The following is a 27,822-nucleotide window of genomic DNA, read 5'->3' as shown; positions in this document are numbered from 1 at the left end:
AATGATCATGGAAGGGAAAGCTTTCTTTTTAAGTGAAAGGTTAGATTTAAGGATTATTTAAGAAGTGAAGTCCTATTTGACAGTCCAAGACTAAATTCTGTATATGGGAGGTTTTGGTAACAACATGGGCCAGGTAAAATATACTTATGTGGCATCTGATGTCACCAGAAAGTATGTCAAAATGGTTTTAAATCTGGGTATGAAATTATCAATGTTTTGCTGAACATGAGACCACTAATATTGCACTATACCTTCTACACCTGCTAAATTATTTGGACTTTGCTGTTCCATAGCTCCTGGCTATGTATGGTACCTTTAAACACTGCTTTTTTCGTCAGTCTTTGATGTTCCTAATCTTCATATCAAGGAGTTAGTTTACACAACAGTAATTATAAAGCTTTGTAGTATATCGCTCCTGTGCAATCTCAAGGATTAAGATAAACTCTTAACACTTGAGACCTGATTCCCTCTTTTGATATTTTTTTTTATATTGCAGTAGAACCCACAATGTGCTAGATATTGTACAAACATATATAGGAAGAAATTCCCTGCCTTGAGGGCCTTAAAGCTTGTAAAAATGTGTGCAGGGGAGAAGGGGCTACAATATACAAGAAAAATGGTCAGGGCAGTCAATCATAGGGCTATATTACTTCCATTTCTTGGTATTTTTAAAATGTGTTTGACTATATTACAAAAACTTAGGTTTAGCCCTTTTTCTTTCATCTGTGGTTTACGTAGGAAAGAGAAATGGCAGAATTGTGGAAGTAAGAGGGTAAAATGGACAAGGATGGGGGTATTGGCCTTGCTTCTTTTGCTTTACATTTTCCATATAAAGGTGGGTTGGTTTTTGTTTGTTTGTTTGTTTTTAAAGAAGAAATTCTATCTCTTCCAAACTGAGATGTATATTGGGCCAAGTGGTACTGCTTCACTCAACCTAAATTGCTTAGATACAAACAGTAGCTAAACCACAGTTTAAAACCACAGCCAGAACAATGAATGTATATTAACTTTTAGAATCATAGAAGATTAGGGTTGGAAGGGACCTCAGGAGGTCATCTAGTCCAACCCCCTTCTCAAAGCAGGACCAACCCCAACTAAATCATCCCAGCCAGGGCTTTGTCAAGCCGGGCCTTAAAAACCAATAAGGATGGAGATTCCACTGTCTCCCTAGGTAACCCATTCCAGTGCTTCACCACCTTCCTAGTGAAAAACTTTTTCCTAATATCAACCTAGACCTCCCCCACTGCAACTTGAGACCATTGCTCCATGTTCTGTCATTTGCCACCACTGAGAACAGCCTAGCTCCATCCTCCCTGGAACCCCTCTTCAGGTAGTTGAAGGCCGCTATCAAATCCCTCCTCATTCTTCTCTTCTGTAGACTAAAACAAGCTTAGTTCCCTCAGGCTCTCCTCATAGGTCATGCGCTCCAACCCCCTAATAATTTTTGTTGCCCTCCGCTGGACTCTCTCCAATTTGTCCATATCCTTCCTGTATTGGGGAGCCCAAAACTGAACACAGTACTCCAAATGTGGCCTCACCAGTGCCAAATAGAGGGGAGTAATCACTTTCCTCGATCTGCTGGTAATGCTCCTACTTAATGCAGCCCAATATGCCATTAGCCTTCTTGGCAATAAGGGCACACTGTTGACTCATATCCAGCTTCTTGTCCACTGTAACCCCCAGGTCCTTTTCTACAGAACTGCTGTCTAGCTTGTCAATCCCCAGTCTGTAGCAGTGCAAGAGATTCTTCCGTCCTAAGTGCAGGACTCTCACCTTGTCCTTGTTTAACCTCATTAGATTTCCTTTGGCCCAATCTTCCAATTTGTCTAGGTCACTATGTATCCTATCCCGACCCTCCGGCATATCTACCACTCCACCAAACTTAGTGTCTTCAGCAAACTTGCTGAGGATGCAATCCATTCCATCCTCCAGGTCATTAATGAAGATGTTGAACAAAACCAGCCCCAGGACCAACCCCTGAGGCACTCTGCTTGTTACCGGCTGCCAGCTAGACATGGAGCCATTGATCATTACCCGTTGAGCCCGATGATCTAGGCAGCTTTCTATCCACCTTATAGTCCATTCATCCAACCCATACTACTTTAGCTTGCTGACAAGAATGCTGTGGGAGACTGTATCAAAAGCTTTGCTAAAGTCAAGATAGATCATGTACATGGCTCTCTCCACCCCCATCCACAAAGCCGGTCATCTCCTCATAGAAGGCAATCAGGTTGGTCCTATTTTCATATTTTAGTATTATCTAATATTTATTTGTATTTGAGTCATAGCAACTTGCAAGCTGTCCGCCTTTATTTTAAGGTTACTCCACCTATTAGTAAAATGAGTAGCAGTGCAGTTGAAAGTGAATAACACATTAGGGTTGTTCAGTATATCTTAGGGGAAACAGGGAGAGCCCAATAAGACTAGAGTTGTGCCTTGTATGTCTGTATAATTTTTTAATGGCCCAACACAGAATGTGAACAATTTTGGCATACACAAGGTTAAGTGTCCCAGAAACTGGGCTGTGAGGTCTCTTATAATTGTAGGAGGAGAAAGGTTCCATCCAGCCCTGAAGAGTTCCTATGTCTCTTGTGACAGAGATAACTGACTTTTCAGGTCTGGTGTGGAAAGGTCACAGCTGAAGTTTTTATCTTCCTTTAACCTCAACCACTAGCAAAGGAATGCACTGATAATTTTTCTGATATCTTAGCACTAGTACCTGCACTGTCCCTTCTGCCTGAGTTTCTGGAGACAGGTACAGGCTTGATTCTTGTAATCACAAGCTCTGACATAGATAAATAGGAAAAAAATGTATTGGCACTTTTCATGGTAGGCTGCGTCTAAGTAGATCTGGGTGCTAGCTGGGCAAACACCTGTCTCCTATCAGCTCTTCACACAACTGTCATCCTCCAGTATCATGAAACCATTGGTTCCAGCATTCCAGCTTCAGACCCCAACCTGAGCTTTGAGTAGATCTGGGCAGATATTGATTGATTGATTTTTTTTTTTTTTTTTTGTGGTAGTTCTGAAAAATAAAAAAGAATTGGTTTGGGTTGAACTGAGTCTGAAATTTTTAGGAATGAATCAAAAAAGTTCATTTTGGGTCATTTTCAGAGCAGGGAGTGCCCAGACCATTGGGCTAAAGGTTATAAGAGGGGACTGTAGTGTTGTGAACACTTTATTCACTGAAAAATGTAATTATAGTTGACCTGAAATGAGTCATAAATTTGACATAGTTTTTACCCCCCACATTTTTCTCCCCAAAATGGCAGGAGGATGTGGTGCTGGAGGTGTACTATGAATAACTGTGAATTGCCACTATGAATGATAATGAAGCAGACTTTGTTGAATGACAATGAATAGTCATTGGGCCGGGGAAAGAGCGTGAGAATGACTACAGATTGGTGGTTAGGGGCCTCACCTAGGATGTGGGAGGACCCACATCCCTGCTCCACTTCAGGCAGAGGGAACAATTGAACGTGGGTCTCTTAAATCCCAGATGAGTGCCCTAACCACTGGGCCAAAAGTTATAAGGAGGCTAGTGGCTCCTTCTCCAACTATTTTTGTGAGCAGATGTTGCTCCTACATCTGTTTTTGTGAATTTTCAATTTGCTGAAATTTTTCACATTTTTCAATTTTGGGTTCAACCTGAAGCTATTTTTATTAATATTTTCATAACTGTCAATGAACAGAAAAAAATAAATTTGCACAGCTCTGCTAAGCAGCTGTTTCCTAAGATATGACAGGGGGTTTTCATACAAATGGAAATATGAGAAAAATCAAACAAGCAGTTGCTCAGAGATTATGATGAGGGCTCCATAAATACTTAATAGCTCTGAATTCAATGGCTCAGCCCTTCTAAAAATGAGGCACTTCTAATTGAGTACTTAAACTGTTGACATCCAAATGTGATCATTTTGGGTTCTGTTTATAAATATCTAGCTGAACATTGTGAAAGACAAGTAACTGGATAAATTTAGTGGCCAAGAAATAGTGGCATATGCTACCAAGCAGGAGGAGAATTCTGTTCGTATTTCTTGATTTTTTTTTTTTTTTTGCTTTTGAGCTAATGGAGGCTGGTGTGGAAAGACATGAAAAGTGTGCTTACTGGATAGGGCTATTTTTCTCTCTGGGAGAAAGTTGGCAAGAAATTGTATGCACAGGAGTCAAGCAAGGAAAGGAAGTTAAGTTGTTGGAAAGGAAGATGGTGAAGATGAAAGGGACAGATTTGTTTTAGATCTTCACTATATATTTCATCTCTCAACCCCACTTCATCTGTTAATATCTTTCTTTGCCATTGTTCCCCATTTTCTGCTCTGCGCTATCTTGGCAACACACATTAGCTATGGACCCCCTCCTACAACATCCCCCTCTCTCCCCACACACACATTTGTGGAAGCATAAAGCTGGAGCTTGCTAGTAGGGGTGCCTGGTAAGACTTTCTGCAAAGTACATGAATTACTATAAGGTATAAAATATTAAGAACTTTGCAAATCTGGGTATTATTGGAGATAGCATTGACTTATCTGATCCCAGTAGGCGGGCTCCAGTGTGGTTATGTTTGCATGCTGTGACATTAGTGTGAGTGGAAGCCATGAAGGCTGAACATCATGGTACACTTCTTTTTTTGTTTTTTAAGAGAAGACTGCATTTGCATTAGCACTTTCCATCTTAGATTTTTCAAAGTTTCTTAACAAAACATTGATTCCCATTTCACCCAAGTATTGTGACGCTTAAAAGTACTAGCCCAGTTTTACATGTGGTAAATTGAGGCACAAAATGATTAAATGACTTTGCCAAGGGTGCATAGTGATTTTGTTGCTGTGGCAGAAATAAAGCCCTGATATTCAGACTCTCAGGCCCGTGCCTTAACCCCTGGGCCAACCTTTCTTGGAAAATTTTCCCGTAGTTCTGTTCTGAGTAGCCCTTGTACCCTAGTTATTTAGGAGGTGCAGTACATCATTCTAAGATTAGGGTTTTTGTTTTAATATCTGCGGGTCACCTTGAATCTTCTGCAGTCACTCCCACTTGGAACAGGTCCAGTAAAACCTGCAAGTCGAATAACAAGATCTTTTACAAAACATTTGAGCACAGGTCAGTAAATACTGCAGTCTCATTTTTGCCCTCCAGTGAGGTATAATAAATAGGGCACTAAAAGACTACTTTGAAATCAAATATTTTAGTTGCCAAAAATAACCTTTTTAAAAAAAATTGGAAAAGATTATTGTAAAGTTAGGTAAACCTGGTACCTGTCAAATGCAAACCAGGGAGGAAGTTAGTGTTACCCCTCTGTGGGTGTGTAGGAGCAGGGTGGATTTTATGCAGGAAGTTATTTTCCTTTTAGTCATGTTCCCCTCCTTTCTGATTTTAGAGATTTCATTTCCAGTAAGTGGTGGACAACAAGGTAAAATGACTTGTCTCTAATTTAGTCTATTATCCCAATGTACCTCTTTCCCTGGTCTTGGAAAGGAGATGATTTATCCTCCTCCTCCTAGAATGTTTCCCTTTCAGAGCCATGAGAAAGATGGTCAAAGTCTGCTTCTAGAATGTCAATTTAGCATGGTGAGGAAGAGGCAATTGGGTTGAAGTCTGAAGTCAGGAAAGAAGAGAAAAGGTTTGGTTAAATAGTGTGTCAAGAAAATTAACTTTAAAACTTGACTTAAACTTGACTCTTAACCCCTTGCTTCCAAACTGGACTGTCCTGTTTCAAACTAGAAAAGTGGCAACTGTATAATTGAGTCATATCACTACGGGGAGTATGTATTGTTTTTGTGGAAGAGTATATATTTCAGAGTAATAGTGAACTGAACGCAACTGCTGGAATGCAAACTTGACGTCAGTGTGGATGAAAATTCCTATAACAATGTGGACCTATACTGCTCTGAAACTGTACAGCTGTTACTCATTACAGGACAAGAGGATGTCTGAATCATTGACATATTTAAAAAGGCTGGTGTCAGGTGATGGAAACCATATTCTTTTTGAAATGTGATGCAGCAGGACATTACATAAAACAAGAATAGACACTACCTATCAGAAGCTCAGAGTGTCTATTAACCCTAGACAGAAACATCTCTCTGTTTAGGATTAATTTGTTTTCCATTAGTGATTTGAAAAGAATTCTCCTTGGGTTTCCTTTAAATTTAATCAATCACATGTTTTTAACTTGGAAGAAGTTTAACTGCATGCCTGCAGAGTGGAGAGAGGTTGCGTCTGGGCGTGGGATTTTTGTAAAGGAAGATTTTTTAGTAAGAAATCGTTGCATGAGAGCACACGCTTTCTTGTGCTGCATTTCACATTCTTATTAGGATTTAGAAAGCAATCAGGCCAGGTGTATTTATGGTACCATACAAAACATGGAAACTGCAAACTTATATGACTGCTCTTTTTTCCTTTGTCCCTTTAGAGTGCTGTATATTGGCCTTGCCTGTAATACAGCTCGCTACATTTACATCTCCTATCTGGAAAATGCCTGGACTGTTCTCCCTATGGAAGTACTTCAAGGTAAGATGATGCAGTTATGATTTTTTAGTATAAAGCGAGACACTTAAATTATTCATGTTGCCATCTGAGCTGTGATTAAGAGACCGTCCAGTAGCTCTTTGCTTCTGACTATAAATATCCCAAAAGACTTATGGTCTCATAAATTTTACAGTGGTTGTCATGGAAAAGGTTCGACGTCAGGAGGTTGGTTCTGCAGTTGATCTGCACACTGTTCTGTTTGTTGATCCAAACAGATCTGCTTGAGATCAACACACCCTATAACCAAACAAAGAGACCTGAGCATAAGTTGAGTACACACCTGCAAATGCTGCTTGATTGCTGGAGTTCTTAAGCTTCTTAATATCTATTACATGTAAAAAGTCAACATGTTTGAAAGACAATGGTTAACAAGGGTGGATTTATGTTTGTGTTAACTTTTTTTTTTAAATGCCCTACCCGCCAGGGAAAATGTTCTGGAACATCCTGTCTGTTAAATTTTTCTGCAATTGTTTTTCAGTGGTGTTCTGTGATTTATAACTTAAGCTACTGAGCGTTCTACTGTAACCTGACAGAAGTTTAGGTTTCAACAAAGCCCTGTACAGTGTATGTACTCACAAAACAAGGCAAGCCTTTGAGTTTTACTTTTTATTCAAACCAGTTGTTTACAGGGACACTATTTTAAATTAGAGATATTAATGATATATGTGGTCTGTACAGAAGCATCATTTTGAGTCCTACTCATGTGAAAAATCATATTTTTTTAAAAAAGATCTTACCTGTTACTAAAAGCATGTTAGATTACTGTAACTATAACTCAGATTTACTTTCTACCATTTATATTCCTAATTTATTGTAGCATGCCACACAGTTTAAAGAAAGATCTCACACCCTACTACATTACCATTTTTGAGGTGGTTCTAATCTGAGACCTAGATTACTTGATGCTTCCACTTAAAGTGAGCAACATGCAATGAGTCACTAGAAGTTGTGGTGTTAATGAGCCTTCTGTTTTGATCTAGTGCTTCTGGTTTCCAAATGTTTTTTTTTTTTTTTTTTTTAAATTATACATCACATGAGCACATTTTAATGTAATATTTCAAAATTATGTTTAATTTGATTACGTGTCTTATCACAATATGCTCGAACAGTGTTTCCGGTGCTTAATGACTTTCCTGTAGAATTACATATTGAGCAGACAACCGAGGAAAATAAGGCAAACTTGAGATGTTTATTACCTAGGGTGGGATTTGGAATTTGTGATTCCTGAAGTTCTTTATATAAAACTGTTTCATTTATTGGTCTCTGATGGGCAAATCAAAGAAATGAAATAGAATGATATGTAATGGTGAATAAATGAGTTTTTAAAGAAGATTAAATATTTTATTAACATAAAATTAGAAATTTACACTGAATTTCCAGATAAGAATTCAAGGCCACCAGTGGGCATGAAGGGCATGGAGAGATTTCTAGATGACTGTACAAACTGCATCTATTTGATTGATTGATTGTAAATTTAACCATGCTGCAATTTTGTTGCTATTAGTGTATCTAAATTGGTGAGAGCTGCTCAAGCACAGCATCATCTAAAATAGAAAATGAGAGTTTTATTTTACACTTATTTCCTAATGAAAGAGCTTGGAAACAATAAGCCTGATTTATTCACACGTGCATAAGGTTATATGAAAATAAGGGGCTGGATTAACTTTTAAATTGCTGGAAGTTTCAAGGCTGCCTGCCGTGTGTGTGTGTGTGTGTGTGTGTGTGTGTGTGTGTGTGTGTGTGTGTGTGTGTGTGTGTGTGTGTGTGTGTACAATAGTGTGTGTGTTCATTCTCCAAACATACAAGGAAATGAGTTAATGTTATCTGTCTCCAGTTCTTGTCAGGTTACAGTAGAACATTGAGTAGCCTAAATGTATAAGTCAGAGAACACCACTGAAAAATTTAACGAAGACAGGATGTTCCAAGGATGTTCCAGAATACTTTTTTTGGTGGCTAGGACTTTTTTTTTTTTTTAAAGTTAAACACAAGCATAAATCCACCCTTAACTGTTGTCTTTCAAACTTGTTGACTCTTTGCATTAATAGATATAAAGAAGTTTAAGAACCCCATCAATTACCTTTTCTGTCTCAATACAGTGACTGTGGTTTTAACACTAAAATAGTCAGGCCATGTCGGTTTCAGAACAATGGACTGAATTCTCTTCTGGCAAAGAATTTGACCCAGTATAAAATTACCTCATTTGTCTAATAGCAGCCATTCTATATTGGCCGAGGTGGGTGATGAGATTAATGACCTGAAAATATCAATTATCAATAGGCTATGGAGTTATCAAGTGTCAACTCACTAAAAAGCTCTAGAAACAAATACCAGGACCAATCTTGCCTTTCTTTGGAAGCTCCAGCTTAAGTTAGCAAAGACGATTACTTCTGTGGAGTAAATAAGGTGGGGGGGGTGGTTTGTTCGCTAGTTTTATTAGACTATGCCAGGTTTTTGGATACGCTCTGATACTAAAATCTTTTCCTTTTACACAGGGTTCATTTGAATGCTCTTTATATAGGTAGTGACCATCTGGTTGTTATAAAGGTTATTTCATTCTGACTCTTCAAGGAAGAGCAATGCACAGTTGTGATCTTAGAAACAATGCCAGATTTGTTCCAGGTAGAATAGTTAACTGATGTAAAATGGAAGTGTCCTTTCAAAGACCAGCCAAGACAGAACAGTTGTCTTCTTGCCTGCGTCATGTGCCTTCTGCAATAGAGCTTCCTTTGTACATCAAGATTGTGTAATGGTGGAATGGGATCACAGAATCAATTTGTTTCTATTTTAAACTGCTAGCAGAGTGAGAGTATATATATGTGACTTCGCAAGGGAGAGGGGGGTGTGTGTGTATGTAAATGTAACAAATAAAATCCCTTTCCTTTTCTGTTTGGCTGAATTACATCCCATAAAAAAACAGTGCTCTAAAGCTTACTTTGCTAGAGGTTAGCATGAGTAGAAAACTTCAGTGTTGTTGGTACTGTAGATCTTTGTGTCCAAAGAGAAGCCAGTGACTAAAGCAAGATAATGCATTTGATTTGTATTTCACGTGGACATTCTCTCTTGAAACATTTTAATTAGTTTTAATTCAAACAGATTTCTTATTATGGTTCAGTTTTAAAGTAGTTTTAAATTGCCAATGTTATATAAATACCCATCACAAAAATCAAATGATTTAGTAACACAGAGACAATAAAAGAATATTTGCATCCTTACAGCTAATATCATCTTAATTGGCTTTAAAGGGATTAGGTTCATTTTGAAGGGAATTAAAAACACCAGGCATTTCTCTGGATCATATTGTTCTAGACTTGTGTGCATGTGCATTTGTATTTTTAATATCGTGGCCTTTGTTTTCCATGTCAAATAAATTAGCATGGTACTCAAATTATTAAAAGTACACCAGAAATGTTTTGGATTTGTCAAGTTTTTAATTTGATTTTTTTTGTAACTGTCAATTTGAATGCATTATATAAGCTTTTAACTGATTTCCTTAATCAGCATACAACATAGTTTTTCAAAAACTGAATTACCCTTGTTAGTTTATGCCTTTTAATTGGGGATCAAGAAGACAATAGTTACTTTCTATTTCCAATGAAGTCAATCAGGAAACACATCAATATGTGACCAGCAGGTTTTTCAAAACTATTACTATTTAAAAATTTTTAGACCCATATATACTGTATAAAGTAGTCTGAAAATCTTTCAGCATGTTTAGCATAAGTCGTCTTTCAACAAGCGTGATGTGTTATAAGCAAGGAGAGACTCACAATTTGAAAATTATTTCTAGATATATAATTAATACTGATGTGTTCTGTAATCTGCTGACTAACCCTCCATTATGAAGTATCCTGAAACTCCCAACTATTTTTATTGTAACATATCTAAATTAGACTTTTTGAGGAGAGTGAAAAATAAACATAGAACCTTTTAGACATCAAATAAAGCTTCTGACCAGAGGATCAATTCTAGTATATTGCCGTTCATTAAATTAAATTATGTAAACCTGTATGTCACATACAGATTTATTACCCTTAGTTTACTTAATATTGTGGCTGTTCAGTCTACACTGATCAGCAATTGCAGAGTTGAATTTTTCTCTCCCTGATGTTGGCTAATAAATCAGGTACGTGGGACTGATCTCTGTTGATTAAATCATCCATTCTGCCAACCATTTTAGCAATCCGGCAGTAATACTAGCAATGGCTAGTCAGGGGATGAGCTGTGACTATTTTTAATTCCATCTAACCTCGAATAAATATCTCCAGCTAATCCATGGTTGGGTTTTTTTTAAAGCAGAACCATAGTAAAATAGCTTTCAGTGTGTTCACTATGTAACTCTCTACAAAATTGCCATTTTATTCTTTCCTCCTGCCCCAAATCAGGATCTCAGATTAAGGCTGCAGATAGCAACCTTCCCCTCTCCCTGCAGACTGATAATTGTTTTTTGCTCCATGACATCTGGTCACTATTTCCTGCCTTAAGCAAAACTGTCTCTGCATATTCTGATTTCCCCTGGTAAGAAAAAAAATAAAGGCACCCAAAATGTATTATTTGATTAGCCAAGAGTGTCTCAAATGCACATACATTATTTATGTCCAAAGGGACCTCTACCACTGTTAGCAATGGAAACTGGTGATATCTGACAGCAGGTAGGCAAAATTGACTTGTAATGGCATGCTTAGTCAGAGCAGTGGGAGAAATCCTGCTGAGTATGACTCAAAACAGCATAAGCAAAGTTTACTGTACCTTGCCTAACTCTGAGGAACCTCTGTGGTCTGTCAGTCAGGATCTCCCAAGTGCAAATGCAAAGCGCTAGTGCCAAGAGTTTGGAAAAAATTGATTTTGAGGTTGTTCTTAAACAAAAAAAAAGAGCATATTCTGATTTCCATAGCGGTATGTCTGTGTACATATAACGATAAGCCTTGAACTCCTTTCAGTGTGGCAGTAATGTTAAGACCTGTTCTACACTTAAAACATATACCAGCATAACTATGTCAGTCAAAGGTGTGGGGAAAATAAACCATACCCCCTAATGACAGAGTTAGGCTGACAACACCCCTGGTGTAGATACAGCTATGCCAACAGAACCACTCTTCTGTTGGCATAGCTCAAGCTGTTCAGGGAGGTAGTGTTTCTACCCTGGCAGAACTCCTTGAACTCCTTGTATTGTTAGCATATGCTGCGTCTACATTACAGGACTGTGCTGGCATAGCTATGAAACATTCATGCTGTGATTGCCCATAGACTATGAACCAGGGCCAGTTTTAAGGTTTAGCTACTTCCAGGAAGAGGGGGAATCTGGCAGAGAAATGCTTAAAAACGTTTTTAGAGTTTAATACAATTTTCCTGAGGACTATGGAAATGGAATGAGATCAGTTTGGTGGAGGAAAGGGGGCGACCGGCAGGCTCTACAGAAAGTGGGTCTGTTGCATCTCTAGGCAGATTGGGCAGTATAGAAAAAAAATTGAAAAGCTTTGTTATGTCATGAAAGACTGATTTTATACTTCAGGGGAACTTGGCTGATTTTAGTACTTTATTAAACACTTCCTCACCAGCACTTTTATCTGCTGCTGTCAACTAATAAATGAAAATAGATCATGATAATGTACTTAATGCTTTCTGAAATGTTTCCTCTGTAGGTGTGACCCATGCAGCCATATGGGCAGCTTGTATTTCGTATCTTAGTGCTGCAGTGCCTCCAGAATTAAGAACTTCAGCTCAGGGGATTCTACAAGGTCTCCACTTAGGTCTGGGCAGAGGATGTGGGGCTATGATCGGAGGGGTTTTGGTCAATTACTTTGGTAAGCACACATTTTATTTAAATGTGATTGCAGTTTCTCAATAGTTCAACAAAACTGGACTAAAAGCGTATGTACACTTAATGTGTTGCTAGTGGAGCCATATTGATTATGCTCAATCACATATACATGTATATAAACAGAATTTTTTATATTTTGCACTATTAATTATATGTGCATGCTTTTGTAATGTTGTACCTTGATTTTCCAGTGCTATGGGAGCAAATCCACTCCTAAGCACTACCCTGTCCTCAACTAGGCAGCAGGATGAATCCTTCTTGAGATGGCTAACTGCTGTTTTCATTCATGTGTGGTTGTCATGCAACCTGTGCACACTCAATCAAAAAGTGAAAGTATAGTTTGTTCAGAGTCCATATAAAATAACCTGCTGCTGAAAGTGCCAGAAGGAAAAAAAATATGATAACCTAACAAGAGTTTGAGCTTGGATGGGCAATGTGTATCCCGAGTAGATCAAAAGGACTGTTTATTCCCAAAGAGATTAGCAGAGGATGGGCTACCATGGTTGCAAACCTCCAGCAATGGAGATGCCACACAAGAAGAATGAAAGTTTACATGGGACATTAAACACTGAATGAAGTCATCACAATGTCGGTCTTTTCCTGTGTTACCTAAACAAATGCTCTGAAAAGAATTCTCATTACAGGGGCTGCTGCAACATTCAGAGGGATAGGAATGGCCTGTTTAGTGATCCTACTACTCTTTGCATTAATCCAGTGGCTAGCTGTTCCTGATGAAGAAGAAGGTAAATAGCCAGGTCAATGAAACCAAGACTGTTCCTATGTTCTGATGATAATCCGAGACATTGTGTGAAATTTGATATGTGATCATAATACAGAAAAACTAGCCCAGAATTATTCCACAGGAGCTGACACGTTATTTTTTCATTAATCCTATATATTATTATTCTTACAGACAGAAAACAATCCTGTTTCATATAGATGAAAATTCATAAACATATAGTGTCTTTTACCCAAATGTTGTCGTTGTTCCTCACTAAAACCTAGATAGATTTGAAGTTCATTTTTCTTTTATCCTAAAGATACAAGAGTTGTCCTTCAATAGTTCTTGAGTTGCCTGTGTTTAAGAATGTTCAAATATTTGTTTTGCCTTAATTTCCTCCACCCACATTCAGGTGATAATGGCACAAAAGATAAACTTGGATGGGATAATGGCTATTTCTGTTGCATATGGAGTACATGTGTGAACCTCCCAAATGGATTCAGATTTTTATCTTGGGCCATAGTTCTCTAGAATTTAATATTCCAATTATTATTTTTTCTTCTGCATCTGTGGACTTATTTGTAAATCTTACACATTAATCCTGCATCCATTTAAGCATTAACTACAGTGCTTAAAGTTAGGTTATCTCATTGATTTAAATGGGATTACTCACGTTAGAAAAGCTAAGCATGTGCTTAAATATTTGCCATCTCAGTGCTTAAAGTATTTTACTTGTTTGTATTTTATTTAAGCTATCTTCTGAAAGTGTTTGAGGGAAAAAAATAGTATGTTTCATGTCTAGACTGTTTTACAGAGCTATTGCTTAAAAAAATCTAGCCTACTTATTTTATTACACTTGTTTTTGTATATAAATGTCCTGAAGATATCCAGAATCTTTTGGGGCACAGTTAGGCAATAAATCACTGCAATGATCAGACTGTTTTAATATCTCAGTCTGAAACAGCATCATGTCACCTATAAGACTTGAGGGAAAAGTGGATTTTTTCTATCCTATGTCAGAACTAGCTTCTTCTAGCCAAAACTACCATGACACATGCTTGGGTTTCTTCTGTTGCCACCAACTCCCTGACTTCTGTGTAACTTCCTGGGGAAGGGTTTTTCTCAATGATCTGTCCATATTAGATATGAGTGTAGCATGTTACTGATGGAAGAACAGTAAATACATAAATTTAAGGTCAGAAGAGACTATCATGATCATCTACTCTGATAATCTGAATAACACAGACCATAGAATTTCACCATGTGGTGCCTGGTGGTTGTAACTATGAATGGTCAATTACAAGAAAAAGGCTGTATGTGAAGAGCGAAGTTTACTGTTTTGTTCAAAAGCCTTATTAAATTGCACATAACATGAAAATACAAACATATAACTGAAAAAAGGTTCCTGGAAACCTGCATGCCCTGGTGCGGTGGTGCTGCAGAGAGACGTGACTCCAGGTCAAGGCCGGAGCAGCTCTCATGGGCAGCTCGTGGGTGCATTGATGAGCTTGGCGGCCTCTCTGCTGTCATGCCTTTTTACTGCCACTGGAGACTATGGTTGCCTGCTCTCAAGGATTTGAGGGCAGGATGAGGCTTTGTTACAAGATAGTAATCTTGCTTGGTGTTGAAAGGGAACAGGCATTTGTTACTCCAATACAGGTATTTTACAGAATTCATCCACTGATGCTTTCCAAAGAAATGTTTGTTTACGCTGAGACTTGGAACTTTATAAGCTTCAAAACAAACACACACACATGAAATATGAAGAGAGGCATCTCACTTAGGCATTTGCAGTGCTGACCTAGCCACCTGACACTTGTCACTGAGGTTACAGGTGCAGCTGTGCTGTATGTATGACACCTAGATTGAAAACCGCAAAGTAAAACTGTGATAGATCCACATTCTTAACTGTGTATGTACAAGAGAAGTGTATGTTAGGGAAAGAACAGTGTAATTCTTACTGCCCAGGGTTATGAGGCACCTCACCACCACCTACCCTTAGCGTGAGGGAGCTTTGTCTGTGCCTGCTGTGGATCAGCTCTCTGAAGCCACCAGCTTCTGGCAACACAAGCACTGACTTCCATGCTCCACAGGCCTTGCTGTCACTGTACATGTTCGTGATAAGCATGCACCAACCCCCAAATCCTCCCTCTGGAGTTCTCAGCCCCTGTTCCACTGAACTCGTGGATCCTCTGTTCCCAAAGGAACAGTATGTGCAGCTTGTAAGATTCAACCCAGGATCACCACTTTGCTTAACACCCCAACACTTAAATATAGCTACATAGTGAAAACAAAAATAAGTGTATTATCAAAGAACAGAGATTCAAGTGACAGTAAGGATAGGATATTTGGGGGAGGGGGGAATGGTTACATCTAAAACAAAATCAAACATGGTTTCTAGACATTAAACTTAACTAACAAAGGCATTGCCATATCTCCTACAAGATGCTTATCCCAAGTTCTATCCCCAGCGTTTTCACCACTGATTGAAGGTATACCTTGGGGTTCCTCTGTACCGCAGATATAGTTTCAAAAGTTCATTGTTTTACCCCTAGACAGGATAACTCCTGCTGTTCGTTTTTTCCTCTAGCTTCTGTAATCTATTGATTAGTATTTTGCTCAGACTGCAAATGGGCATTCCTTGTGAATGATACAACACTCAGATAGCCTGTGACAGGCCAGAGTGAGATGAGTATCTCTCTGTCCCTGCCTGCCAGAATTATGTGGATTACCTTTTGGTGGCCTGTCTTAACTCGCAGACCTAGCGAACAACATTTTTAGTGTATATGCATCACTCGTCACATATATTTTCCACTCGCACCTCTCACATGGATTATGATGACCAGTGTAACGTGGGCTTTCACTAGAGACCTTCCATGACATTCTTTTGGTTGAGCCCCAGGGGATCCCTGTGCCCACTGCCAACTGACATCAAGAGGTATTTCGATCAAGTGAGGAAACAGCGTAATTCTGATTGCATTGCAAAGCATGTTTGTATATATTCATGTTCAGTGCTTTGATTCCCAATTTTCTTGTAATGATCACTGACTTTCATTGATGATTATGTTGTTCCACATTTCAGAGAAGACAATGCTGGCAGAAAGGATCCCAGTGCCTTCCAGCCCTGTTCCCATAGCAACCATTGACCTCATACAGCAACAGTCAGAAGATATCATGCCTCGACCTGAGCCCAGACTTCCTCCCAAGAAAACAAAGCACCAAGAAGAACAGGAAGACGTGAACAAGCCTGCCTGGGGGATCAGTTCTTCTCCCTGGGTTACTCTGGCTTATGCGGTCTATCAAATAAAGGAGATGGTACAGCTGTCTAAAAGCAATCTGGTGCCTGAGAACCAGCCTTTGCAGGTAACCCACTCCTAATACACAACGTTCATATCACCATTAATGTTAACCTAAACATGTACTGCTGAAGGTTTTAAGCCCAAATGTAATCTACAGCGCCATAAAATTGTTAATATCTGGCAAGCATTCTCCACAATATATAAGAAACTTGGAGTTGTGTAAAACAATAGTTGAACGATAGAAACAAATATAGTTGCTGCATGTGTACGATAAAGTGGGAGTGTTCAGTAATTCATTTTATCAGATCTTTCTGCTGCTGATAGTCTAATTTCCGTTTTCCCCTCTTCCCCTTCGTCATTACAAGCTGGGATGTACTGGAATTGCTCTAAAACTGACAGTGTTTTTATTTTAGTTTGAACACATTTTTATACTCGCAGAACTTGTGGCTTGAGGGTGAGCGCTAACAAAATCACATCATTATTAAGGTGTAACATGCCTGTATATCTATTTTTTCAGTTTTAATTAAATGTTTCCTTTTAGAGATTAGCCTGGAGGGGTTCGGGGAAGGGGGGTGAGAATTGCCAAACATCCAAAATATGGTGGAAGTGGGTGTCCCAGAGACTTAATAATGGAATATGGAGCCCTTAACCTTTGGAGCTTGGTTTAGACTTGTGGTGACTGAAAGTGACTATGATTTGAGAGCTGTTCTGTGGCCTATGCAAAATGAGTTGTTGTTTTCCAGTGTTCACATTACAGAATCCCCCAGCACCCTTATTAGGAATCTTGGCAGAGAGGCCAAGGATTGGCTGGACTTGGAGACTGGACTGTCATCTGAACTTTTGGGGTGCTCCCTCTAGAACGGAGTTGAAGCACAGTGGTTGGTGAGGCAATGTAGGGAAACTTATGCTGCTGCTGTCAATGCTGTTTTTTAAAACAGTGTGGGTAATAAACTACCTGTTTTCTTCTGTCTACCTGGGGGAGGAGTGGTGCAGCTTCCCCCTTATATACCTGCCATCCCATGTACACACAAATGTAATTTCCACCAGTCCTACCTCTGGAAGGTGATGATTTTGGATGTGATTTTGCAGATGTGACAAAACAGCATTTGAAGAAATTTCAACTTCATCAGCTGTCTCCCTCCTCCCCCATTTGCCTGTATTCTTGTAAATATCCCTACGCATATGTTCCCCCCTCAGTATGCATGCTGAGCTTCCATGAGCTTTAATGAAACTAACTTGCACGCCGTAGACAGAGTGAGCATCTATATTGTATACAGTAATGAATCTAGAATGTCTATTTATACAAGAAGCGTTTCAGACAGCCACATCTCAGAAAAATCAAATGTCTCCTTCTGAATGACAATGAAACCCTTATTGACACAATGCTATTGTGTTACACTTTATACACATGCCGCTCTCCTAATCAGTTTTCCATCAGTCCACTCTTAAGCAATTATTAATAAAAGCTCTGCTCTGTTAGTGGCATCAATTGAAAATTAGAGAGAGGCAGTAGCACAGAACCTGCCATACTTCCTAGGGCAAGAAAATGGTTGTATTGTTTTTTGTTTAGCTCTAGAAGAGATAATCAACAAATGTTTATAGTGTTGGCAATACTCTCGGTAAATGACTTGGGCCATTATGAAGTGCGCTCAAGTCTTTTATTGCCTCATATAACTTTCTGCCATCTCCAGGAACATGCTCTCTTAATAACCTCTTTCCCCGTCTCATAATTTCATGCAGTTGTTCACGTAGCCTTCTTATTAACACTGTTGAATTTTGAGCATTGCATTATCTACTCTGCATATGACAGATAGAATTAAGGACCATTATTAGTATTTATGGAAACAATGAATCTTTGCTGAGAGAAAATTGTTTCATGGGATAGTTCTGTTAAGGCCCCAATCCTGCAGTTGGATCTGCATCAATATATCCTTGCACCCATGCAGTGTCCTACTGCCTCTCATTAAGGCCTGTGTTTTTAGGGTCAAACATCAAAAACCCTATTTCTGCTCCACCAAATCCAAATTTTAAAGTTAGGTTAAACATGACTTTATATGTTTCCTCCCTCCCAGGCTGGTTGCACTCTTACCAGGGCAGTCTCCTGTTCTGCAACTGGCCGGTTTCAATGCTCTTTGTCTTCCAGTTGGTGACTACAAGATCTTTAAGTGGACAATGGAGCATTCAACCCTACCAAAACAAGAAGACACTTAAGCACCTGCAAAGCATAGCTTCTTTCCCCACTGTATTGTATGTAAAATACTGGTGTTTAAAAACTAGTGTAGATCCAAAATGAAGCAGCATTCCACAGCCTCCATTTGAAGAAGCACTGATGCATCTTGGCTCCGTGAAGTTAGAAATGTATTTAATCATTTCAGTTCTTTGGAGAAATTGCCTGCTTTTACAGAACACCCTCACATTTTAATTCTAAAAATTAAAAAACAAAACCCCAATGCATTGCTGTTGCTTTATTTCACCTCATTCTTTTAACCTGAATTTAACAAAACACTAAACCCATTAAAAAGGCTGCCTGGCTATCTTGTTAAACATTTTAAATAGCATTCCTAAAAGAATTCACATGAAAGTTGGTCATTTGGAGGAGAAACTTTAAGAACACAGAAAAGGGGATTAACTATAGAAAAACTTTGATTCATCCTCATTTCACATTACTGCTCGCTTAGAGTAATTCCTTCAAGGAAAGGAGCATGCTTGCCACTCGAACTACTTGATACAAAACAAATCTCCAGAGATAAATCGTGAGGTTAGAAGATGATTTAATATTAATATTGTACGAGACTTGTTTTGTCTTTGGCCCTCTGGGAATGTAGCTAGCATCTGTCTTTAAAATAAACTCACATAGTCTGGGAAACAACTTTTTAAAACATGCATCGAGCCTTTCAGAAAATTGTTCTCAACTATTTGCTTCTTGACTGAACCAGAGAATTGCCTGCTTGAATCACTGACCTAACAATTGTTGCCAAGTAAAGGCCTATTGCTAAGTAAATTGGATGAAATTTGTGAGCCTTTACTGCAAACAGTGGGTCTAACTGAGAAATATCTTACTTAGAAAAAATGCCAGGGAAATATAGGTGGATTTGCAGAGGGGAGCATAAAGTATATTTTAGCAAACAATGCAGTCATACTGATTATTGTTATCTGTATGCAGTAAAAGTCTATTCATAGTTTGTTTTTTTTTTGGTCTTAAAACACAGCAAGTTTGTTTTTTTGCATGCTTCTTGTGGAAGTGTAGTTAGGAAAAGAAATGGAAGGTAAGTTCTTTACTGCTTGTTGTTACTAACGTTACCTGCATATGAATGTATCTTATTGCTTTCCTGCTTTATGTTCATTTGCTGTGTTGCATGCATTCAGTGTAAGAACACTTTCCGAATTACCAGAAGTGTCTGAATGCATTTTCCCATGGGGTAGTGTAATGAGAGTATGCACTTACATTTGCATGTGTTCTCTCTCTCTCTCTCTCTCTCTTTAGAAAGCCAGTGAGAATCACAGTGCTTCAGCAGCCAGTCCAGCAGAACAGCCCCCAAGTCTGAGAGAAACTGATGAATCTGGAGATTGTTCAGCACCTGCAGTGAGACTCAACTCCCAAACTGATCAAAGCCACCCAGTGTTGGATCAGCTTCTCTTGGTCAGTAATGCTCAGTCTGCTGCTGCAGGGCACTAAGATGAGTTCATCTTATCAAATCCACTCCATGGAATCCTGCTTTTCTGCTTGGAAATGGTGTAACGAGCTCAAAAGAGCCCTTCACCTTAAGTGACTAGGAACTGCAGGTGCTCAGCATGTCTTGGAATCAGACACATAAAGTGATGCAGCACAAGCTTTTAAATATTTAAGACCATTCATATGACAATATTACAGTAGCCACACTGAAGGGGGAAGCTAAAGGTTTGGAAGGCTTGGCAGAAGATGAGACTTAGAAATTCTTGGTTGCTTTACTAAATTTTGGTCAAATGTTATGAGATTTGTTTTCAATCTAAATAAAGGGGCGCTTGTAGTAATAGTTGTGTAATGTGAAGAAAAAACACTGTCACTTGATATCATTTCCCCTATTTGATCAGTTTTTTTAAATTTAATTTATTCCCACAGAGAAACAACTGGAGAAGAAAACACTACTTTCTTTTTAGGAGAATAAATACATTTCCCTGAAAAAGTTAAATAAACAAATGAGACACTAGACAAAGTAAATACATAAATAAAGGAGCAGTCTAGTTTTTTGCAAAGACTTCTAAAAAACCTTGAATAGCTTCAGCAAGAATATTTGTTTTTATAGTGTGGTGATGGATTAAGTGACACAGAGTGGAATATTTCAGTAGTAAAGCTGCCATTAATGCTCTTCTGAGTGGTAGGTTTAGTTTGGCAATGCATAAACTTTTGAAAAGGGCATTTTAGAAAGAACCAAATGGAGGTGAGGTTAAGCCCATCTCATCATGCTCCCAGCCCTTCACTAAAAAGGGCATTTGCTCTGCATGCGTGCATACTTTTAGGTTTGATATTGTGCCCAAGACCACAGACCTCAATCAAGATTGGCCAGTTTGAGATTGATTGAGATTTCTAGTGGATACTATCTTTTTATTTTCATCATATTAAAAATTGTTGAATTAAGCATTCCTACTGTGGTTATGTATAGAAGACAGTGAGAGCTTAAAGTGCCTGGGGAGGGAATTGCCTATAAATTATAATGATTGGAGTGATGGAGGGGGAGAATACTGTTAATAGAAGAGTCAAGTTTCAATGAGAAAAACCCTCTGAAATAAAGAAACATGATGATTAAACGACCATTTGTTTAGGGACTTGTTTTACACAGACAGTGTCAGACACTGGAAGATTGTGAGTTATGTCTAGTCACGCTTTTCAATGTTAAAACCACTGGCTGGTTCACAGCACAGATTGCTGCTGAGAGGGAAACTTGGGTTCAAGGTTGAAATTAATGGGGTGGCATGGGGTATAAGTCAGCACACTGTTTGGCCCAGTCTCTCACATCAGTGTCCTGATCCTGAGAGGGGCTGAGCCCATGTAGCTTCCACTGAAGTGACCAGGAGCTACAGGAGCTCATCAGGTCTTGGAATCAGACACTTGCTATGCAGGCTTCCTTGGGGAAGGTGCATGCTGCCTCACTTGACTACAATGCACAGCCTGTGGCATGATACAGCTAGGTATAAGGGAGGAGGAGGAGAAGGATGGTTTAGAATAAAGCAGTGGGTGGATCCCCAATTGGATCCCCAGTTGGATGGACTAAAGCCTCCCCCGCCAGCCCTGCCCATGCCTTAGCAATGGTTAAGGGGCTGAGGAAGAGCGCACACATTGATGCCTGGGACCAGCACCACAAAGAGAGTACAAATAAATGTTAATAACTAGCCACTAGTTATGTTTTGCACTTGAACTTAAATGTACTGTATTGTAAATTTTCATAATTCGTTGAAGTGTCCTTTAAAATCAGAAATGTATTTATTGTATGTTCGTATAATGTTTTGGGAATGGAGAACTGAACTGGTGACAGGCTAAAAGCTTTGTTTCTTCTCAGCTAAGCAAAAACATTTGTACAGAGGGTTCATGCAGTAAGGTGTTACCTCAACTTCTACTGAACAGCACCGAGATTGTGAGGCGGAGAACTTGCATATTGTGTTTACACTTCCAAATTGTTTCTTTGAAATAAATGCTTGTTCTTTTGGAACTGTACATTCGCTCCCTGTTGCAAAATGAACATGTACACATGGTTTTTGATATTTGTGAAAATTGCAAAAGTGCAGTAAGAAAAATATAAAATATCTCTTTAAAAGAACTTGTCTGAATATTTTTATTAAATTCCCCATTTTGTGTAACCACACACTGGCCACATACATGATGATAATCTAAGGCCTGGTCTACCCTTACCTGGAGATTTGGCGGCAGTCGACAGGAGTTACACAAACTACGCAGAGTAGCTTGCGTAACTCCCATTGACTGCTGTGCTTCCCTTCTGCGCGCCGTCTTCACTGCACTGTGCCGATGGGAACTGTGTTCCCGTCGACGCAGCGCTATGCCACTTGAGGAGGTGGTTTACTAAAGTCGACTTCCTGATCGATTGAGTGGGTCTACACTGACCGCTCAATCAAGCCAGAAAGATCGATCTGGTGGCGGCGACTTTGCCGCCGTCAGTATAGACATACCCTAAGTTTAAAAAAAAATCAATCCTAAACAGCTTTGGCAAGGTTCTCCCGTGAAAGATTTTGAGAAGCCTTAATATATATGGGGTGAAAGGCAAAGTAGTGTCTCAAATCAAAATCTGTTTGGGAGGTGTGGAGCAGAATGTAGGAACAAATCCCCAAGACTCATGGTAATGAAAAGCTAGTAGTGGGATGATCTTTAAGGAGTCAGTGCATCCCGAAAAACCTGACCTAGATGGATGAGTGTGGTTTGAGTGATGCGAGTTCTCACTGCAGGTCAAGAGATAAAATATAAAATGGACTTAGCTGCCACTTGCCAACCACATTTGTGTGTCTTGTATCTTGGCTGCATAAATGGGTTTATCAGGGCTATCTTCAAAGTCTGGTTCTAGTCCTCTTAACTGCTAATGTCTAACTAAATTAATATATTGCACTATGTCCAGCAGCAGTGTTTGTTGGCATAGTGTATCTTAGCAGAACAAATTTAATTTGCTTTTTTCTTCCAACTGCTTCATTTCTGTGACATGGGAGCAGCAGAAGGGAGAGACCTTGGGAATCTGTAGATCTTCTATACTCGTAAAGGGGAAACCTCCTACAAGCTCCTCTGACTACCAGAAGCTGTAAGTGGATGGATCACTTAATGATGGCCTGTTCTGTTCATTCCCTCTGGAGCACCTGGCATTGGCCACTGTCGGAAGAGAGGATACTGGGCTAGATGGACCATTGGTCTGACTCAGTAAGGCCATTCTTATGATCCTCCTCTTCAGTCATACATATCTTATCACCACACTGCTTCTACTGAGGTTTGGCTCTTCTGTGGGCATGGAGAGAGCTGGGACAATTTCACTCTATGCAAACACCTCTCGGGGGGGAGGGGGAGTGGAGAAACTCCTCTTTGAAGAAGCTTGGTAATACAGGGGAATAGCACCCCTTAGATGTGTTGTGAGGTACAAGGCCAAAGGATCTCAACCTACCCCTGAGGGATAGGTGCACCCACCTATCTGACTGGTCTTTGTGATGTGTAGTGTTTTCTTGGTTTATTTTAACTGCTTTATGAAAACAAACAAATGTTGCTAGCTGAAAAATATTTTTATTTAAAAACTTGGACACAGTATCGTATACTGAGTGCACTGTACATTAAATTAACATATATCCAAGACTTGAAATTGTTGAAAAAAATAAATGAAGCAGAGGATAAAATAGTAAACCAAGCCTTCAAAGGGATGAAGGATGCTCTGATGGTAAAGGCACAGGCCTGGGGCTTAGGAGCTCTGGGCTCTATGCCCTGTTTTCAAAGAGACTTAGTGTGTGACCTTGGGATGTCACTTTAAACTCTGTGCGTCAGTAGCCCCTCTAAAATAGGGATGATACTGACGTATCTCACAGGAGTGTCATGAGGATACATTTGTTTGTAAAGTTCTCATAAGCCAAGTGGGTTGGTGGGGGGGGGAGAGGGGGGAGAAGGTGAAGGTGTTTAAGGACCTAGATAAACAAATAAAAAAAATTCATCTGTATTTCAGTATATTGTTGCTCTGCTCTCCTGGGGGGAGGGAAGGAGTTGTGTTTGAAGCAGCTACCCTATTGAAAATATTGACAAAACAGGTAAAGTGCAGGAAAAATTCAACTATATTGAATTGGATGGGTTTTTTATTTTTTCAGTGAATGTATTAAAGTAATAGTGAGCTGTGTGACTATATCACTGTGCGGGTGCAGCCAGACTCCTAGCCTGGTTTGGCCCTGCAGCAGGGCTCCCCCCTTAATTACCCCTGATTTTTTTGGGGGAATGAGGTAGGAAATAGGTTTGTTTTATCAGCCAGAGGGGAGCCAACCTACATGAACAAAAAAAAACCCCAGGTTTTCTTTTATCAAGGCTTCAGGATAGGAGTAATTCAGCTAAACCATCCATAAGGAACTCACCTCAGAACCCTGGTTCAGCTCCCAAACTTAATTCCATAAACAAAACCTCTAGTTAGGCTCTAGGAGACGGGCCAGCTTGAGAGAAAACAACAACCATCTGCTGCAGCCTGAACAGTTTCTTCTTCCTTCTCTCTTGCTCAGATGCTTTCCTGTTGATACAGGCCTGCCCTAGGGTGGAGCAGGGCCTCCTTATTACACCCCAGGCTGTCCCAGGTGCAGCTTCCGGCCTGTCCCTTAAAGGGCTAGTACATTCCTTCACAATGATAACATACCTATGTGTGGGGCATCACCAATCAATTAGCTGCTTTTTCATAAAACACAAGGGGGTTGTCTGGATTTAAGTTGGGACAAAATGTCCCTTTTAAAAAAAAAAGTTACATGATTGTGAGAGCCTTCAGCCAATTGAGCACTGAGGCTGAAAATCCTTTACTTGCTTTAGAACGGAGCTGAGAGCTAGAACTGTCTCCATGCTATGTTTCCTTTCCTTCATTGTCCAGATACTCACGAACCCTTTATGGGTTCTGTTATTTATAACAATAAATTTCAAGTGCTTAGTCAGCTTCAGCAGTGCAGGTGTAATGTAAACCTCTTTCAGCAATGTAAAACCATCGTGCCAGAGGGGAGAACCACCCTTCTGCAAGGCAGCCGAAGACCTTGGCTTTATCCACCTTTCCCATGGTTCTGCCACTGTTTCGTGGATTTATCTAATAATGTGTTCGGTTTATCTTGCTAGTAGTAGAAAGCAACAAAGCAAGCCCAACATGAAGGTGGGACTGGGGTGAAGAGATGTGGCTGTCAGAGTCCTTCCCACATATTTTATTGGTGACAATTTGAGCCCTCCTCAGTAGAGCCCTTTTGCTGCTAACAATCATGGTCCCAGTCTGGTTTATCAGCTTGATAAGCAGGGTTCATCTTCTCTCAAATACCTGATGTATGGCTATAGGATGAGCTTGTCTTTCTGAATGAGAGAAACACTGTATAATGGTGTTCAATTAGGTGTCAGACTTCTTTTTATTGTAAAATGGAAAAATTCTCATGTTACAATTTTAATTTAAAATCTAGTGTCTCCTGGAGTTCCCCCTATAATTCTGGCTGGGAAGTGCTGCTATAAAGCCAAGCTCTGAAGACTATTCAGTGTAAGGAGGCACTTGTGTATATGGTAAGCTTTCTTTTTAGCACTATTTTATGCTACTTGGGTTTCCCCCATGCTGGAGACTACCAACTGAAAATCTCCACGCAAATTCACCAGGAAAGGGGCACCCTGTTCTGCACAGACCCACCTTTTAGACACAAGGGACACATGCTGCAAGGAAAAAGTGCCTGGAGGGTGTAGAGTGGCAGTGGGAGTGAGAAATGATGCCCCTCTGCCTTGCTCTCATAAGAGGAGACAGTTAGTGGGAGTAATGGGAAGCAGAGTGTGTATGAAAAGTGATGGGTAAGGGACATGGTGTGAAGGACAACAGAGAGGGCGAGGCAGATACACACAGAAGGAATCTCTTACTCTCACAAGATCCCCACCTCCTGAGGTAAACGTTGAAGAAGGACAAAGGGGGAGGAGATCTCCAGGAGAATCCCTCAAGCACTTCCTCCCTGCTTGTGGTTTTGGGGGCAAGGCTTCTTCCCAATCATGAAATGAGCTGTAGGACCCACTGCCAAACATGGTGGATTCCCAGGCCACCAGAGCCAGGTGTTGGTGCTCTGTACAGCACAGCTTCAGCTTCTCCCTGGCCATCCCTACTCCAGGTACCCCCACTGATGGGGACATGGTGGATTCCCAGGCCACCAGAGCCAGGTGTTGGTGCTCTGTACAGCACAGCTTCAGCTTCTCCCTGGCCATCCCTACTCCAGGTACCCCCACTGATGGGGACTCCTAGGAGCAACTAATACAGTCCCAGGCTACATAGCCTTTACTGGGCACACTTGTGGGGCTGGAGTGGTGGGGGTTTGTTTTTTGTTTTGGTCTGAGGTTGTGTTAGTTGTAGGGGGAAGACTGAGGCTGAAAGGAAGAGTAAGAACACACGGGGGGAGATTTCCTCTGCAGTTCCCAGAGAAGGAGACATTTGGAATAGGGGATAGAGACTGAATCAGGTGGATGGTTCTTGGCACAGGGGGTCACAATGAAGAAGGCAGAGATGGGTGGGAGAGGAAATGTGGGGGGTGGGGGAGACTAGATGTGTGGCTTGGCTAGTGCAGAAAAGCTAAGGGAACAGCAATGAAAGCAGAGAGGAGCACAGCTGTGCAGGGCCCTGAAGGACAGGGTGAGGAACTTAAAACTGATGTGGAAGGTGAGATGAATCCAGCAGAAGGATCAGACCCGGTCAGAGTGGTCAGCAAGGAAAGTGACTTATGCAGCTACAAGAGTTTCTAAAACATTTTATCACTATGCCTCTTTGGCCAAAAAAGAAAAAAAAACATAGCTGGATTATCAGCACTTTAGGAAAGGAGTTCAAAGGAATTTATTAGCAGATACAGCACTTAGGAAAAGTGCATCATTAATAATGACTTCCTCTCCATCTGGCACTCCCAGCAGTGGGACCTCGCACAGAGAGACAACAGCCCTCTGGCAGTCTCTTCAGGGGAGTTGAGGCACAGGGGTGGGGCAAATTTGCAGTGCTGCTGCCTATGCGATACCTGCCCTGCAAAAAAGCAGACTTCACTTTCCAGAGGTAACAAAATAGAACTTAACATTCACTTAAAAAACCCAGCAACTTACTCCTGTTTTGAACAGTGAAGCAGGAATAAATCCTTCAAAGAGTCTTGGTTGCCCCCTCTACAGCCAAGTCAGAAGCACGGCTCTCCAACTCAGTCTAAGTAGCCTTCCTTTCCAGCTTGATTTCATTTTCTTCCCTTACAAGGGATTTTCCACATGGTTCAGAATAATCCAGTGGTGTTGGTGTGATACACCTTCACTTTCATTTTGTTCCTGCATTTCATCCTCTTCATAATCGTCATCCTGAATGGAATTAGCTGGTCGGTTCTGCCCTGGGTCTGGCTCTCTGCTAAAGAGCAGCTCTTCCAAGAAGGAGCCTCCAATGCCATATTGCTCATCATGTGCATTCACTTCTGCAGGTGACACATGGGGTGATCCCAAAATAAAGTCTGCAAATCTGCCAGATTTAAAAAAGGGAAAGGATCAGGCAGGAAAAAACCAAATACCTGCAAATGCACAGAATGCTGTCAATAAAGCTGACTTGGGGCAGAGACCTACACCTTTTGGGTGCGTATATAGACGGCATGCAAAGTGGGAACTGTGTCCCCTTGGGGGATGCTGGAGTTTAAGCCTGAGCTAAAGATTCTCACACGTGAGGGTAAATTATAAAGGGCAGCATCCAGTACTGAACTTTGTCACCTCAGTTAGCTGTCTTCCTTCATCATCCCGCTTTCACTTC

General features: G+C 40.2%; 2 protein-coding genes across 4 annotated transcripts in view; one reads left to right on the top strand and one right to left on the bottom strand.

The window, feature by feature from the left end:
* Positions 1–22,152, top strand: part of MFSD6 (major facilitator superfamily domain containing 6) — a 40,223-nt gene extending 18,071 nt beyond the window's left edge. Inside the window, 6 exon segments of the mRNA XM_067549015.1 lie at positions 6,407–6,504; positions 12,162–12,323; positions 12,985–13,083; positions 16,144–16,424; positions 19,845–19,965; positions 19,968–22,152. Of these exon segments, the coding sequence (XP_067405116.1) occupies positions 6,407–6,504; positions 12,162–12,323; positions 12,985–13,083; positions 16,144–16,424; positions 19,845–19,965; positions 19,968–20,008 (802 nt within the window). The 3' untranslated portion in view covers positions 20,009–22,152.
* The window catches only part of NEMP2 (nuclear envelope integral membrane protein 2), a 39,883-nt gene continuing 17,587 nt past the window's right edge, over positions 5,527–27,822 (bottom strand). Inside the window, exon 9 of one of the 3 annotated variants that reach the window (XM_067549018.1) lies at positions 5,527–5,589. In XM_067549018.1, coding sequence (XP_067405119.1) covers positions 5,550–5,589 — 40 coding nt within the window. In that variant the 3' untranslated portion in view covers positions 5,527–5,549. Of the gene's footprint in view, positions 5,590–25,412; positions 27,541–27,822 lie in introns of those variants that run through there. The other 2 variants (XM_067549017.1, XR_010919830.1) reach the window with 2 other exon arrangements.

The sequence above is a fragment of the Emydura macquarii genome, unplaced genomic scaffold (assembly GCF_026122565.2).
Source record: "Emydura macquarii macquarii isolate MOO-44397 ecotype Brisbane River unplaced genomic scaffold, CSIRO-AGI_Emac_v2 contig_1253, whole genome shotgun sequence".
Taxonomy (NCBI): domain Eukaryota; kingdom Metazoa; phylum Chordata; order Testudines; family Chelidae; genus Emydura; species Emydura macquarii.
Note: the sequence above shows the minus strand (reverse complement) of the source record. Positions and strands in the feature narration are given on the sequence as shown.